Genomic DNA, 13,171 nt, shown 5'->3' on the forward strand with positions numbered 1-13,171 from the left:
CTCCTGCAGGGCTCTGGCTTGGCTCTGACACCTCCTTTGATGGAGAATTCCCTCAGGTCCACTCTGAGCAGAGGCTGCATCAGAACCTCAGAACCTGGGGATTTCCCAGTCCCTGCCAGGCCTCCTGGTACACACTCTTCAACCAGCAACTGAGGTGTCATCACAGGGGTGTTTTCTGATTGGCTAGGGCCTGACTGCAGGGTTTGGTTTGGGTGTTTTTAGATTTCTTCCTCAGCTTGGTCCTCACCATTGCTCTACAGCAAAGAGCAGCAACTGCTGACACCACCCTGAGAAGAAGATGACCCTAAACAGAGCTCTGATTTGGGGGGCCCTCGCCCTGACCATGGTGCTGAGTCGGTGTGGAGGTGACGACATTGTGGGTGAGTGCACTGCTGAGCCAGGAGGGGACTGGACTGGGAAACAGAATTAGAGGGTAAAAAAGAGAGATTTGGATAGAAAGAGTAGAGATTCTTCAAAGGCACCCTCAATATTAAGCAGATCAAAAATGATGGTCCTTCCTCCTGTGGGAAACCAGGGTCCCCATCCAGTCTGTGCTGCCTGAGCTATTGCCACTGCACCAAGGCCATCATCCTGGTTCTAAAGTTGGATCCACGAATATAGCTCAGAGGCTCTACAGCATTCATGTGTGATTGCCTCAAGGATTAGGAGTGTTTTCACAAGTGGATGTTCTGTTACTAAAATTCACGAATTATTGTTCCCAAATTTTTCTGAACAATTTTTGAGGTTTTTGATATATTACTATTGTAGTTTACCTTGAGGTAAAGAGTTTCATGAATTATGTGTACTATGTAGATATGAAGAAGGGTTCTTTGCTTTGTCTGAGGTTTACATACATTTCCAAGCTGAGAACTGGCACTGGTGGGGAGTGGGTGAGCAGCCCAGTGAAGGCCTTCAGAGAAGTCATTTTATCACGTGGTTTTTCACTTAATCTCAGTTATCTCTTATGCCTCACCTTACAGAAAATCAAGTAAAATAGCTATTAGGTGTTCTTCCCAAGTAAGGAAGACCAATAAATGTCAATTTAAAATTACAAATGCCATTTAAAATTATGACTACAGGTAGAGCTATATAATTGTTTTTATAACAAAGTAGGGAATATCTTTTTTTTAATATATTTTATTGATTTTGTACAGAGAGAAAGGAAGAGAGAGAGTTAGAAACATCGATGAGAGAGAGTCATCTATCAGCTGCCTCTTGCACACCCCCTACTGAGCATATGCCAGCAACCAAGGTACATGCCCTTGACCGGAATCAAACCCGGCACCTTTCAGTCCCCAAGCCGACGCTCTATCCATTGAGCCAAACTGGTTTCGGCAGTAGGGAATATCTTTACATATATTTTAAAATCGAGAACTTTATGATGAAAACTTGGTGAATTAAATTATATTAACCTTATACGCCTGACATTCATGGCATCTAAGGAGGCCCTGTAAGAGGAGGATTGGGCACCCAATCATGGTTTGGTCCCCTGGGTTCCTCTACCTACCCCTGTTGCTCACCTTTCACCCTCTCTTCTTCATTCCCTTCCTCTCCTTTTTCCCCAGAGTCCATCCCTGGCTCTTTTCCCTGCTGTTTTATTGGCATGGAGAGTGGGTTCGTAAAAGCAAAGTAGGAAAACCAAGCACTGTAGATCAAAGGGGAAGTGAACTGGAGGTCAGACTGATCCTCAGCGATGTTATTAACCATGGCTGCCCAGGCTTTCTTGGTTTGGTGAGAAAGTGTTGTCTGCTTCTCCAGAGCTCGTCCAAGTTCCCTTTCTCAATGTCACTGCAGAGCTTCCTGGTCTGGCTGGACGTACCCCCCACAGTGGTAATAAATCCAAGGGCCTGCAATGCCTGTAGGACCCATGAAAATGCTTTCCTTTCTTTGAAAATTAGAAGAAAAAATGAACTTTTAGGGTAGAAGAAACTAGTTTAATTTAGCCTGGATTAGTGGTCGGCAAACTCATTAGTCAGCAGAGCCAAATGTCAACAGTACAATGATTAGAATTTCTTTTGAGAGCCAAATTTTTTAAACTTAAACTACATAGGTAGGTACATTGTTATTAACTTAATTAGGGTACTCCTAAACTGATCTTTGCTAAAAACTCAAGGGGCCAAAGAGCCGCATGTGGCTCGCCAGCCGCAGTTTGCCAACCACTAGCCTGTATTATATTTGCCTTTGTAGAAATATGTTCATGATATATAAGTTTTTAATTTTTTTATGGAAAAAATAAAGGTTCACTAACAACCAGACTCAGCGGTGACTGGGCCGCATTATGGCTCCTGAGCCCTAAGCACGGTTGTTATTAAAAAAAAAAAAAAAGAAAGAAAGAAAGAAAAGAAAGAAAAATAAGAGGGTTGGGAAATGACAGAAATCCAAAATTTAATGAAGTTTCCAGTTTCATTTCAGAGGAAACCAGGTGCTCTCCTCTAATGACCACCCTGTTACAGACGCAGAGACCTTAGCCCTGGCTGATGGGCTCAGTGGTTAGAGTATCAGCCTGCACACGGAAAGGTCATATGTTTGATTCCTGGTCAAGGGCACATCACTGAGTTGCAGGTTCAATCCCCAGAGCCACCTGTGAGAGGCAATCAATTGATATGAGAGGTTTCTCTCTCTCCTCCCTTCATCCTCTCGAAAAGAAAAAAAAAAAATCAATGGAAAAATACCCTCAGGTAAGGATTAATAAAACAACAAAAACAAACAAACAAACAAGAAAACAGAGACCTTAGAAGCATTGCTTACCTTTTATGTATTTTATAATATTCTCACTGCCCTTATCCTACTCTTTCTTATTCCCTAAAATAGAAGGAATTCTTTAAAAATAATATTGAGTGTGCTTTTCCTTGGTTAAAAAAATAAATAAAAGGAGGGAGGAATCCTTGCACAGAAGATGTTCTGTTCTGAGCCAGTCCTGAGGGGAGAGGGCCCACAATGAATGTGTTATTAATCAGTGAAGAAATTGAGAGAGAAAACTTATGAAGCAGAGGGAGGTAAACTGAATCTCTGGGAAAGAAAATAAGGCCATGATCATTCATTCATTCATTCATTCTTTGTTCTGCCCATTTTAGTATTTATCTTAAGCCCATGAGGTGTCGGGGGCTGAGCTAGAGAGGCAGGGAATAGCAGTGAACAGGCATGTGGAATGCTGATCCTGTGACAGGAGCGAATGGGGGAGTGGAGAGGCAGCTGGACTCTAACAGGACAGCCAGGGGAGGGGAGAGGAGCAGGTGCTGGGGATTGGTTGTCTGCAGGCTGTGCCAGAGGTGCAGCCCACAATGTTTGCATGTCTGTCTCTTGTCACTGTTTAACGATATCCTTTCTCTCCCGTGTTTTGCACCTCCCTGCTCCCACCTCACTCATCAGCTGACCATGTTGCTACATTTGCATGCTTCTCCCAGTCTTACGGTCCTTCGGGCCAGTACACTTTTGAATTTGATGGAGATGAGGAGTTCTACGTGGACCTGAAGAAGAGGGAGACTGTCTGGCGGCTGCCTGGGTTAAGAGAATTTGGAAGTTTTGACCCACAGGGTGGACTGAGAAACATGGCTACTATAGAACACAACCTGAACATCCTGATTAAACGCTCCAACTCCACCGCTGCTATCAATGGTATGTGTCCACCATCCAGTCTCTTACCCGAATCTACCCTTCACACCAGGCCTCATCCCTTCTTGCCTCGGATAGATTCCCTTCACTCTATTAAATGCTCTCTTTTCCAAGGGGTCTCAGGTCTCCTCATGGTATTTATTGAACCCTCATCCTCTCCCTTCTTACAAATCACGTATTTCCATGAAATACACATTCTTGCTCCCCTATGCTATCCGCGACTCCTTCCAGGATGGGTCCCCTAGACCTCCACACTACCAAGGGGCCCACAGAGAGAAGGGCGTGGGGATGACCTGCGGGCAGTGTACAGTGGCTCACAAGCAGAGGGAACAAGAGCTCTCTGCTCTCCGATGGGGAAACGGTGGTGGGAGGGCCCTCCAGGAGACAGGACCCTCAGGGCAGAGCTGCCCGTGATTCTAAGCCAGTGCTGCTTCCTCACATAGAGGTTCCTGAGGTGACGGTGTTTCCCAAGTCTCCCGTGGAGCTGGGCCAGCCCAACACCCTCATCTGTGCCGTGGACAACATCTTCCCGCCCGTGATCAACATCTCCTGGCTGAGCAACGGGCACCCCGTCACGCAGGGTGTTTCCGAAACCAGCTTCCTGACCAAGAAGGATCCTTCCTTCCTCAAGATCAGTTACCTCACCTTCCTGCCTTCTGCTGACGACGTCTATGACTGCCAGGTGGAGCACTTGGGGCTGGACCAGCCACTCCTGACGCACTGGGGTGTGTATGAGCCCCACGCCTTCGGTGCCTTCTTTCTCTGTCAAGTCAGAGACTCTGCCATTTAGCCCCTAAATCTCATGGCCCAAAGCCCCTTTCCTGCACCTCAGGATTTCTAAAGGCAGACTGTATTATTCTCCCGCAACCTGGAGCCAGGTCTTTGTAGAACCAACACCACCCCGCCCACCTGTCTTGTCCACATGCTGTGAGCCATCCTTCCGCACTCTGACCCCCTCACCTCATCCCACAGAGCCCGAGATCCCAGCCCCCATGTCAGAGCTGACGGAGACAGTGGTCTGCGCCCTGGGGCTGGCTGTGGGCCTCGTGGGCATCATCACGGGCACCGTCTTCATCATCCAGGGCCTGCGCCCAGCTGGTGCCTCCAGACAGCAAGGGCCCCTGTGAGTCACATGCCAGAAGGAAGGTAAGGATGCCCACGTGTTGGAGCTGGGAGCGGGAGACACAGGACAGGGGGAAGGGGAGTGGAAAGAGACTGTGGACACAACTGTGATTGAAAATCTTAGTAGAATTAGGAAACGGCATGAGGATAGCACAGGAGCCCTGAGACTCAAGAATCTCATGTCTGTCTTGTTATTGCAGGTGCGTTGCCAATCTTAAGAGCAGACAAGCGGACATGCTGAGTGACCTGGCATTATTCGCTGGCCTAGTTCATCTTAGTCCTCCTCGCATCCACTGCCCCTCCTGTCAGCTCTTCTCTGGGACTTAAGGTGCTGTGTCCTCTCAGAGTTCACAAACCCTTGGAATTCTCCCCCTCACTCCTGACATTTTTTTTTTTCTCCGCTGTTACCTACTATGGAGATCCCTGGGATATGCCTCATTCCTTGTGGGCCTGATCTGATATCCCCATGGAAGCAATAAATCCCCTTTAGGGTGTCTTTTATTGAGTTTATTGATCTTTTTCCCCTCTCTTTCATCTCAGGGCTGAGTGGGATCATGGCTAAGAATTGCAAACTCTCATACTTCAGGCGCCTTTCATTTTATTTTAGGTATTTCATGCCCCAGTAACAAAAGCGCAGCCAAATATATCCTGATACTATTTTGCTATCTTAGATAAGGTTAAGATTTCTTTCTTCATTTGATTCCCACCCTTGGCCACTGCCTTTCTCCCCTCCCCAATTCAGGCATCAGTGAAGGTCATATATACCCTCTGCACTTGGTGCAATTTTGTTCAGCAGGGATACAAAACCAAGAAGGAAGTCCATACTTACTATAACATAGCTTTCAAATGTTATGATAGGAACATTAGGGGAAAGGAGATTTGAATTGCAAGAGTACCAAAAACTAAAAAAAAAAAATTTCTCAAAACTTTAAATTTGTGAAGTTAATGATGATATTAGAAACTTTCTCTCTTCTCTTTACTTTTGAGGAGATAAGAATGCTCTAGGCAGGAGAAGAAATGGAAGTCAGTCAGGGGTCATTGGAATGGGGCAATAATGCTTTGTCCTTACTTAGGGCTAGTAACCAGTGGGAAAGGGGTAGGAGTAGACCCACAGGCACACGGGGCCCCTAGGTACAGGTGTAGCTTGCCTCGCCTTCTGGAGGAGCCCTGCTGGCTAACCTGTGGATGCTCCTGTGCCACCCTGGCATGTGAAGGACACGGGGTGAATAGGCTGCAGGGAGTGACCAGGCAGGTAAGCCCAATCAGCATCACCAGATCCCTGGGTCCCTGTGCACCGGGAGAAGCAGAATAGCCTGCTACCCCCGCCCCATCCTCCGCTCCTGCCTAAGGAAGGGGAGCCTGTGAGGGGGAAAGCACCCGGGTCACAGGGATGAGATCATGCAGCAGCAGAGGTGGGTGCTGGCCTGCTCTGGACTCCCTGTCTCCCAGTGGAAACCCTCCCAGGGAGATGGAGCCACAAAGGGACGCTCTGGCTCTCCCTGTGTGTCCAACACTTAACTCCTGAGCATGTGCGTGACCCACCTTGGAGCCATCCCGCCCTTTGCAACTGGGTTCCCCACAGTGCCTCAGTCATTCCTCCCTGCATGATTTTTTACATAGAGGCCTAACCATTGTGCTATACACCTGAAACTAATATAAAATAATAGCGATTGTCAACTGTAATCTATACATATAAAAGCATAAGCAACCATCACATCTGAAACAACCAAACAGATGGCCAAACAGGCTGCATGGGGTGACCAGGCCAGCAGGGGGCTTAGTGAGGGACAACCAAGCTACAAAAAAAAAAAAAAAAAAAAAAAAAAAAAAAAAGACTGAACAGCAGGCTGCAACCAGGCCAGTTGTGGGGGAGGGAATGAGGGGCAACAGGGCTGGGGGGTGGGGGTGGAGAAGGGGCGCCAGTTAAGGCTGGCAGGTCAGGCAGTTAGGAGTGACCAGACCAGCAAGGAGGGAGCAGTTGGGGATAATCTGGCAGGCAGTGGGGGGCAATTAGGAGTGACCAGGCCAGCGGGGCTGGGGTGGCAATTAGGGGCGACCAGGCAGGCAGGCAGGTGAGTGATTGGGAGCCAGCCATCCAGGACTGTGAGAGGAATGTCTGACTCCAGTTTAGGCCCAATCCCACAGGGATGACCAAACCCTGTGGGATTATGCCTAAACCGGCAGTCAAACATCCCTAAGGGGTCTTCGATTGGAGAGAATGCAGGCTGGGCTGAGGGAACCCTTCCTGTACCCCATGCACAGATTTTCTGCACTGGGACTCAAGTTAGAAATAAAAATTTTGCTAATTATAAGCATAATTCATTTATTAAAAACAATGGGTCACATAATATGAAAGGCACTTTGGGTTTTTTTTGTTTGTTTGTTTGTTTTTTGAGCACTTTAATGATGTAGGAGATTCAAATGTGAGGCTCTGGATGGATTTCTTTTATTTTTTATAATAAATCTTTATTGTTCAGATTATTATAGGTGTTCCTCTCCCCGCCCCCCCACCATAGCTCCCCTCCACCTGATTCCCCACCCCATGCTCTTACACCCTGCCATTGTCTACATCCATAGGTGTAAGATTTTTGTTCAAACTCTTCCCGCACCCCTCAGACCCCCTTCCCCCTGAGAATTGCCAGTCCACTCCCTTTCTATGTCCCTGATTCCATTATGTTAACCAGTCCATTTTGTTCTTCAGACTTTTTATTCACTTGATTTTTAGATTCACTTGTTGATAGGTATGTATTTTATGTCTTTTTATTGTTCTTAATTTTTACCTTTACCTTTTTCTTCTTCTTCCTCTTCTTAAAGAATACCCTTCAGCATTTCATGTAATCCTGGTTTGTTGGTGATGAACTCCTTTAGCTTTTTCTTGTCTGTGAAATTCTTTATCTGGCCTTCAATTCTGAATGATAGCTTTGCTGGGTAGAGTAATCTTGATTGTAGGTTCTTGCTGTTCATCACTTTGAATATTTCTTGCCACTCCCTTCTGGCCTGTATAGTTTCTATTGAGAAATAGTTGTGGGTACTCCCTTGAGGATATCTAGCTGTTTTTCTCTTGCTGCTTGTAAGATTCTCTCTTTGTCTTTTTCCCTTGGCATTTTAATTATGATGTGTCTTGGTGTGGTCCTCTTTGGATTCCTCTTGTTTGGGGTTCTGTGTGCTTCCTGTAAGCAACTTATAAGTCTATTTCTTTCACCAGCCAGGGAAAGTTTTCTGTCATTATTTCTTTCAATAGGCCTTCAATATCCTGCTCACTCTCTTCTGGCACCCCCAAAATCTGGATATTGGTATGCTTAAAGCCATCCCAGAGGCTCCTTACATTATCCTCACACTTTTGGATTCTTCTTTCTTTCTGCCTCTCTGGTTGGGTGTTTTTTGCTTCCTCATATTCCAGATCTTTGGTTTGACTCTTGGGGTACATTGATCTACAGTTGAGTTTCTGTATATTCTTTATTTCAGACAGTGTTTGCTTAATTTCTGACTGGTCCTTTTCTTTTCTTTTTTTTTTCTCTTTTTTTTTGTATTCTCATTAAGGTCCTTGAAGTTCTCACTAAGCTTTCTGGAGGTCTCATCAAGTTTCTTAACATTTTTTAGAAGATTCTTGAGTAACCTTATAAATGTGATTCTGAACTCTGTGTCGTCCAGTAGTTTACTTTCCTCCATCTCTCCCATTCGTGACATGCTTCTGTGTCTCCGCATTTTGGTTGCCTCCCTGTGTTGATGGAGTGGCTTTGTGTGGTCAGTGACCTATTAGGGCCAGTAGCTAAGCTTCCCAATCACCTGAAGTGGTCACTCTTGGTATACCCCTTCATGTGCTGATTGCAAAGTCTTGGTATAATTAAGCCTTGATTGCTATTGGTACATTGGGAGGAATTGACCTCTAGGTCAATTGGCTGTGAGGACCCACTGTGTCTATAAAGAAAGAACTGCTGTGCTGGAGACATGCTTCTGGTGCAGGGCCTTGTTTTAGTTGGGCTTTAGTGCTCACTGAGTCCGTCTGCAGAATGTGTTACTTATGGGTGTTGAAATCTGGTGTCTCACACTGACCACTAGGTACACTGGCTTCTGGATCTCCAATGGGGTTCAAGTCAGCTACTGTCTGAGGCCACCCTGCAGGGGCTACAGCAAAAACCACAGTCCTCTCCTCCCTGCTTGGAACTTGGAGGCTTTGGAGCTGTCTGCACCAGGTTTCAAGTTTGCTAGCTTATGTTGCACTAGAGAAGGACGTTCATATGCAAAAGCCACTGCTAGGAGCTTGGGTGTATATGTAGATTGTGTGGGGCGGAGTCTCAGGGCAGAGTCTCAGGGCCTCAGTAGGCTAGGGCATGGCAAACAGTGATGGCTGCCCACCAGCCATCTTTGCCTCTCCTCTCGCGTCCCTGTGTCTTACGCCCCAGCACAGAAACAATTATTCTTGTGCAGCTCTGCAAGCAAGCTACCCTCACTTTCTGACCCAATGATAGACAGTATAGCTTCTCCCCAGAAATTGGATTTCAGAGAGATCGGGAGCTTGTCTCTCTTCAGGTTGAAGAAAGCAACTCCCGCCTCCAGCCAGGATCCACCGCCAGACCAGCTCCTATTGCGCGTGTCCCTGAACCTTAGATTTTCAGCGCTTGTGCCCTGATTGTTCTTTTCTCTTTCTGTCTAGTTGTAGAGCTTCCACTCGGCCAGCTTTCCCAGGGTTCTGGGTGATAGACGTTTTGTCTTTTAGTTGTAGTTTTGTAATTGTTGTGCCCAGCAGCAGTTCAGATGTTTACCTATGCTGCCATCTTAAATCTCTCCTGGATGAATTTCTTTTCATACATTAACTGAAGGATTTATTTTCCTCTCTAGAATGTCTCATTGAGATTGAAGATGAGATTGCATTTGGCTGAGAGAACAGATAGGGTATAGTAATCAGTGACATATTATTGGTGAAGGGGTTGCTAAGAGAACTCGTAGAACAAAATTTATAATACATGGCTTTAGGTTTTTAACTCTCTAATAAAAGATATCTCCTTTGCAAATGGCCCATAAACTTTTAGTCAAGGAATGTTATATGCAATATATTTTTATATATGTCTACTTTTGGGAGGAAGTGGGAGAGATTGGAGAGAAAAAAGCTACCTGGGTAGAAGTAAGAGAATAATTTAAAATGTACACTAAAATTAACACATGGGAACCAGAACCAAAGCATCATGACAGTGTAAGTAACTGAGCACAGCTATAAAGCAATTCTGTATACCATATGATACACACATGTCATTATACTTTTGCCCAAACTCATCTAAAGTACAAAACCAATAATGACCCCTAATGTAAACCATACACTCTGGGTGATAATGACGTGTCAATGTAGGCTCATCAGTTGTAACAGATGTACCCTCTGGTGGGAAATGTTAACAATGCAGGAGGCAGTGCCTGTGAGGGCAGGGTGTACACGGAAATTTTTGTATTTCCTCTTCAATTTTGCTGTAAATGTAAAATTACTATAAAATAAAGTCATTGAGGAAAGAAAACAAAAGATCAACAATTATGATGCCAAGTGTATAAAATAAAAATGTTAGTAAGAAAAACTATATAGGTCACCTGAAAATGCACAAAAGTGTTGAGAAGAGTTTTAAATTTCAATGATTCATGAGGTAAGAACTCGGCATTTTGGAGGTGTGTGTGTGTGTGTGTGTGTGTGTGTGTTACTGTAATATAAGGGTTATATTGAATGTCATTGTGACCAGTGTCCCAGAAATATACAAATGCTGCCCTACTCAGACTCCTTCTCCACGAAGTACTTGGAAAAACAAACTTATTGTTAGTTGCATTTTATTAAAGGGATTAATTTTTAAATTTTTCATATAATTTTAAAAGTAAAATTAACTCTAAAAATAAGAGCAATTATTTTATCATGTAGAAATTAAAAGGAGAATCATCATATAACATTACTATAAGCAAAGTTGAAAATCAGTCCTTATGATTTTAAATTATGTGATTTTGTAAATTATTTGAGTTTTTTAAATTATTTTAGATTTTATATAAAAAGTGTGGCTTTATTAATATGTACTATCATGCTACTTAAAGGTCATGTGATTTTAAAATTATATAAAATACATCATGTTTGTATTTACCACATAGAAACTAGGAATTTTGAAGAATTAAATTTTTTTCTTACACATCGAAGACTTTAAATGGCAAATAATCAGAGTCAAAAGGTGTTAATAATTAGTGTTAGTATTAATTAGTGTTAGTATTTCTGGAGCCGAGGGCACAATTTAATAGTAAATGACATCACAGGGTACCACTAACAAAATCCAGAAAAACGGGCAATTCCCCTACTTGGAACTAGGCAAACTCCTGTTTCTTCAGCAAATAGCTTGCAAGGCAGACTAGTGAATAGAGAAACCACACATTTAACAAACTAAAGAAATGTATCAAACAAATGCTAGATTTTTTTGTCATATTCAAGCAAAACAACTGTTAAAAAATTTTTCTGAGACAGTCAGGAAACCTGAACACTTACTGTGTAAAGGGGTTATTTCTCTAATTTTAGGTGTAGTAGAGACATGGTGCTGTTTCTAAAAAGATATTATATTGTAGATTTTTATAATAAAATATTCATGATAAAAATGATATGATATCTGATATTACCATCAAAATAATGCAGTGAGCATGTGAAATTAAATAGTGGACACACAAAATTTCACATGAATTGGTCATTGTTAAAGCTGGGTTGTTGATGCATGGCACTAGTCTCTCTATTGCATTATATAGATGAATTTTCCATGGTTCAAAAAAGTTTTAAGAATTCCAAGAAAGCCAAAATATAAGCAGAGAAGCATTCTGTTTGAAGATATGTTGGTTTTGAAGGTTTTCCAATTTTTATCACATGTAGAAAATCCTGAGCATCCAAATTCTACTGTAGACCATAGAACCTCTCAGAAACATAACCCTAAACAATGTGTATGCTGCCCTGGCCAAGTGACTCAGTTGGTTGGAGCATCATCTCATGCACCAAATGGTTTCAGGTTTGATTCCTTAGTCAAGACACATAGTTAGGTTGTGGGTTTGATCCCCCGTATGGGTATTCTCTCTCTCTCTCTCTCTCTCTCTCTCTCTCTCTCTCTCTCTCTCTCTCTCTCTCCTGTCTCTCTCTCCTTTCCTATCTCTAAAAATAAATTTAAAAAAAGAAAGTATATGCTACAAGGAATAATAGCAAAGAAAACAAAAGTCACATTCTCTTTATTATTGGCTGGACTAAGCCCCAAACTGTCAATATATTCACTAATTCAATCACTAACGAAAAAATGGTCATTGAATACCAGTGTTGTGATACACACCATACTATATGTTCTGAGTGTATTTACATAATGTGAAAACAATTGCATTCACTGTCTTTACAAACTTACACTTTAGGAGGAAATATACATCTGTATGCCATATGTATAAAATAATTTATAAAAGATAAGAACAAGGTAATGTGAGAGAGTATTGCACAAGAACCAAAAATAATGTAGTAGAGTTTAGAGAATACTTGAATAAATGTCTGTTGAGATTAAATAAGATGGTGTATAGTATCTGTCTGACAAACTTGTTCTTCACAAATGAAGGAGAGTTAGACTTTTTCAGTCAAAAAAAAAAAAAGCTGATAGGGTTTATTACCACTAGACTTTCTTTATGACAATGCTGAAAAGAGGTTTTTAGGCTGAAATAAAATGGCACTGATTAATAACATGGAAATATACAATGCAGTTGTGAGGAATAAACATGCAATCAAATTCAGAATACTGTAATACAGTAATACGGGGGTGCATTAAATCTAGTAAGGGTAGAGATTTGGTACATGATTGAAGTTAAGTTGTCATCAGTGAAAAATAGACCTATATAGCCATAAGATGTTTATGTAAGCCTCATGGTAACCACAAAGGAAAAACTTACAACAGACACACAAAAGATAAAGAGAAGAGAATCCAAGCATAAGAGTATAGAAAAGGAAGACAGAAAGTAAAGAAAAAGGAAAAAGAAAACTATAAAACAGCCAGAAAACAATTAATAAGATGGCATTATTAATAATAAGTATTTATGTACCAATAAATCCTCTAGATACAAGTGGATTAAATTCTCTAAACAAAAGACATAGAGACCTGGCTGGTGTGGCTCAGTTGGTTGGAGATTGGAGCGTCATCTCAGTCAGGGCATGTACCTAGGTTATGAGTTAAATACAGAGATTGGCTAGTTCAGTGGTAGGCAAACTGCGGCTTGTGAAACACATGTGGCTTTTTGGCCCCTTGAGGTTTTTAACAAAGGCCAGCTTAGGAGTACCCTAATTAAGTTAATAACAATGTATCTACCCATATAGTTTAAGTTTTAAAATTTTGGCTCTTGAGAAAGAAAAAAAAGGCAGCAGAATAAACAGATGTGTTCTGAGCCTTGTCCCGGAGCAGGTAGGAAGAGCAGCTGA

At 42.7% G+C, this 13,171-nt stretch overlaps 1 protein-coding gene across 1 annotated transcript; it reads left to right on the top strand.

Annotated features, from left to right (window-relative positions):
* The first annotated feature begins 240 nt into the window (after positions 1-240).
* LOC311626200 (SLA class II histocompatibility antigen, DQ haplotype D alpha chain-like) lies at positions 241-5,239 on the top strand. Its single transcript, XM_084891258.1, has 5 exons — positions 241-380; positions 3,370-3,615; positions 4,056-4,337; positions 4,585-4,758; positions 4,935-5,239. Exons 1-4 carry the CDS (start codon positions 299-301, stop codon positions 4,737-4,739), a joined length of 765 nt encoding a protein of 254 aa, XP_084747384.1. The 5' UTR covers positions 241-298; the 3' UTR covers positions 4,740-4,758; positions 4,935-5,239.
* Positions 5,240-13,171: the final 7,932 nt, after the last annotated feature.

This window comes from Pipistrellus hanaki (genome assembly GCF_964339955.1).
Source record: "Pipistrellus hanaki genome assembly, chromosome: 7".
Lineage (NCBI taxonomy): Eukaryota > Metazoa > Chordata > Mammalia > Chiroptera > Vespertilionidae > Pipistrellus > Pipistrellus hanaki.

What these genes read in the sequence shown, in the direction of transcription:
- LOC311626200 (XM_084891258.1), top strand. Translation starts at nt 299, where the DNA reads ATGACCCTAAACAGAGCTCTGATTTGGGGGGCCCTCGCCCTGACCATG. An exon ending in TGGAGGTGACGACATTGTGG is followed by an intron (nt 381 to 3,369) that starts GTGAGTGCACTG and finishes CTCACTCATCAG; the next exon opens with CTGACCATGTTGCTACATTT. An exon ending in CTCCACCGCTGCTATCAATG is followed by an intron (nt 3,616 to 4,055) that starts GTATGTGTCCAC and finishes TTCCTCACATAG; the next exon opens with AGGTTCCTGAGGTGACGGTG.